Genomic DNA, 2817 nt, shown 5'->3' with positions numbered 1-2817 from the left:
CAGGCAACATGGCGGACCACGATTAAAGTCTAGGAACAACCCCAAGATGGGCCGCCAAAATGAAGGGCCGCTGGTCGAGCCCTGGAACCAAAGATGAAGACTCAGCCAAACGCGGGATCCCATGTGCCAAAAAGATAGCGACCCTTCCCACAGCTTCTCCACGTGGCCTGAAAGCAGGTCCCACCCCCAACGCAACTACAGCAGAGTCCATGCTGGGAGTGATTACAGCCTCATCGGCTGCCAGTCACTCCGAACCACGGCCCGGCTGACATGCAACCTTAACCTCCACACCATCCATCCAGACTGGTTCCACGCGTTCCGCTTGCACCAATCAGCAGACGAGAGATGGGTTCCTCCGTCAGCTACTCTGAGCCCCAGGATTTCACAAACGAGGCCCTGCCTCTGCTTCAGAGCTGACCACCGGGGTTAAAGGTTTAAATGCAAACGGCACGGGGCAAGCATGAAACAGCTCCTTGAAAACACAGTAGCTGCACTGGCCACGGGAACAGCTGTTGGGCGTCGGGACGCTGCTTACCTCTGTGGACTCTGCTGGCTGACAATGGCATTGGCCGTCTCCCTGAGGTACACCTCCCAGTCTGTCTCAGGGATCTCCTGGTCTGCAGTGAAGGGATACCTACACGGCGAGAGAACCGTCGGTCACTGAGGCGGTGTGGGAGGGCCCCCAGCGCCCGGGTGGCTGGCCCTCACTCACTGCTGCACTCGGCACGCCTCGCACATCAGGAGGGCTTTCCGGAGATTCCGCGAGGACTTCTCCGCCAGCCTGCGTGCCAGCTGCGCGGGCAGAGTCAGGCCCTCCTTCTTGCACACAGTGGATAAGACATGGCAGATCTGCAAGTCAGAGGCAAACAGGGGGACACGCTCCTTAAAGCACACGAGGAAGACTGCTGCCGCCGCCAGCACCCTACAGATCGTCACCACAAGTCCCCCTATCTTTACCAGGGACTCTTCATACAAAGGCCCTCTGCTGCTGGCTGACAGCGAGTCTCTTCCGAGTCACAGGGACCCATGTGACAGATCGGAGCCGCCCGTAGCGTCTCCCAGGCTGCCATCTTTATCGGAGCAGGTCACCGGGGCTTCCTCCCACAGAGCCCGTGGGTGGGGCTGAGCTGCCAACCTCCTGGTCAGCAGTGCAGCCCTTACCCGCTGTGCCACCGGGGCTCCTTAAAGACCTTTAACCCATCACCATCAACCGACCGTTAACAAGTCCATTCAAACGCACAGCGACCCCACGTGACCCAGTGCAACTGTCCCACAGGGTTTACTCGCATGTCATCTTCACAGAAACAGGCCTCCAGGGCTTTCTTCTGCAGTGTCCCTGGGGAGGTGTGAACCGCCAGCCTTTGGGGTAGGAGCCAACTGCAAACTGCTCACGCCAACAGGTAACAGCCCAGCTTATAGACTGCGACAGACTAGGAAGAAGGAAGAGGCCGTCCACTTCTCTCTAGAACCCGAGACTCCTTCTAGAGTCAACTCAACCAGCTTGACTCGGAAGACACTATGGAACTGGCCCACAGCTAGCTTAGCAAAGTTACTAATACTCACTTCTTTAAAACAAAACGTGGTTTTAAAAAAGAACTTTTCATATACTGGCACCTGGGGGGTGTGTGGGGGGGATATGTGTGTGTGTGTGTGTGTGTGTGTGTGTGTGTCTGTCTGTCTGTCTGTCTACAGGCTTGGGAGGCCGTGGATGGTACCAACAGTTAAATGATCAACTACTAACCAAAAGGCTGGCAGTTCGAACCCACCTGGACGTACCTCGGAAAGAAAGACCTGCTGATCCCATCACGTAAAGACTGCAGCCTAGCAGAAGCTATGGGGCCGTTCTACTCTGCGGCACGCAGGGTGGCCGTGAGTTGGAGCTGGGAGTGGCTACCGACCATGGTCGTTCACGTATGTACTAGCGGTGAGTGTCCAGGCTCACAGCCGGCCCCAAGGGGCTGCCGCGTCCCACAGCGCGTCGTGACAAAACAAGCTCAGCGGCCCACACGGCCCCCGGGCAGGACCTGTGCTGCCAGGTCTGCGGGGACTCACTTCGTCAACGCTGGGGGCAGGCACACGGACGGCCAGGCAGCGGCTCCGGATGGGAGCGATCACCTTGGAGGTGGAGTTACAGCAGAGGATCAGCCTGCAGGTGGACATGTACTTCTCCATGGTTCGGCGCAAGGCGTGCTGAGCGTCCCTGGTGAGCTTGTCCACCTCGGTCAGCAGCACCACTGCGAACCAGACAAACACAACCGGCCTCCACTTGCGGGTTCTGCTCCTCCTCTCTGACCTCACCACCCCCAGACTGAAACTGGGAAGAATAAGCCTGGCCTATTGCATGACTCTTCCCTTTTGCGAACAACAGATTAAAGCAGAAGGCTGGGTAGTTTATTTCAGTTGTATTTCACACTGCCATCATCACCCAGGCCTAAGACCACCACCTGTTACTAACTGCCAGATTGATTCTGACCCACAGTTTACCCTTCCCGCTCCATACCCTCACACCCCCATCACTGACCGTGGGAGGGTCTGCCTCGAGAGGAAGTCTCTGTGACGTACCTTTGAAGTCCCGCTGAGAGTTGGTCTCCAGCTGCTGGGACTGAGCCACCGTCTTCAGCATCTCCTGAATCACCACCCGGTCACTGCTGCCAGCATCACTGCACAGGAGACACAACGGGGACCGTTCCACACGCACACACGGCCATGGTCAGGAAAACGAAGAGGATGGTGGTTCGTAATTTCAGGAACTCCTAATTATGTTCAATAGAAACCCTGGTGCTGCAGTGGTTAAGGTGCTCAGTTGCCAAAAAAAAA

The 2817-nt window shown here is 56.9% G+C and overlaps 1 protein-coding gene across 1 annotated transcript in view; it reads right to left on the bottom strand.

Annotated features, from left to right (window-relative positions):
* The window catches only part of RFC3 (replication factor C subunit 3), a 39705-nt gene that overhangs the window by 28689 nt on the left and 8199 nt on the right, over positions 1-2817 (bottom strand). Inside the window, exons 4-7 of the mRNA XM_007958608.1 lie at positions 2563-2660; positions 2053-2234; positions 713-849; positions 536-634 (exon numbers count right to left, since the gene is read on the bottom strand). Of these exons, the coding sequence (XP_007956799.1) occupies positions 536-634; positions 713-849; positions 2053-2234; positions 2563-2660 (516 nt within the window). The remainder of the gene's footprint in view (positions 1-535; positions 635-712; positions 850-2052; positions 2235-2562; positions 2661-2817) is intronic.

The sequence above is a fragment of the Orycteropus afer genome, unplaced genomic scaffold (genome assembly GCF_000298275.1).
Source record: "Orycteropus afer afer isolate SDZICR_OR568_19922 unplaced genomic scaffold, OryAfe1.0 scaffold01039, whole genome shotgun sequence".
NCBI lineage: Eukaryota > Metazoa > Chordata > Mammalia > Tubulidentata > Orycteropodidae > Orycteropus > Orycteropus afer.
Note: the sequence above shows the minus strand (reverse complement) of the source record. Positions and strands in the feature narration are given on the sequence as shown.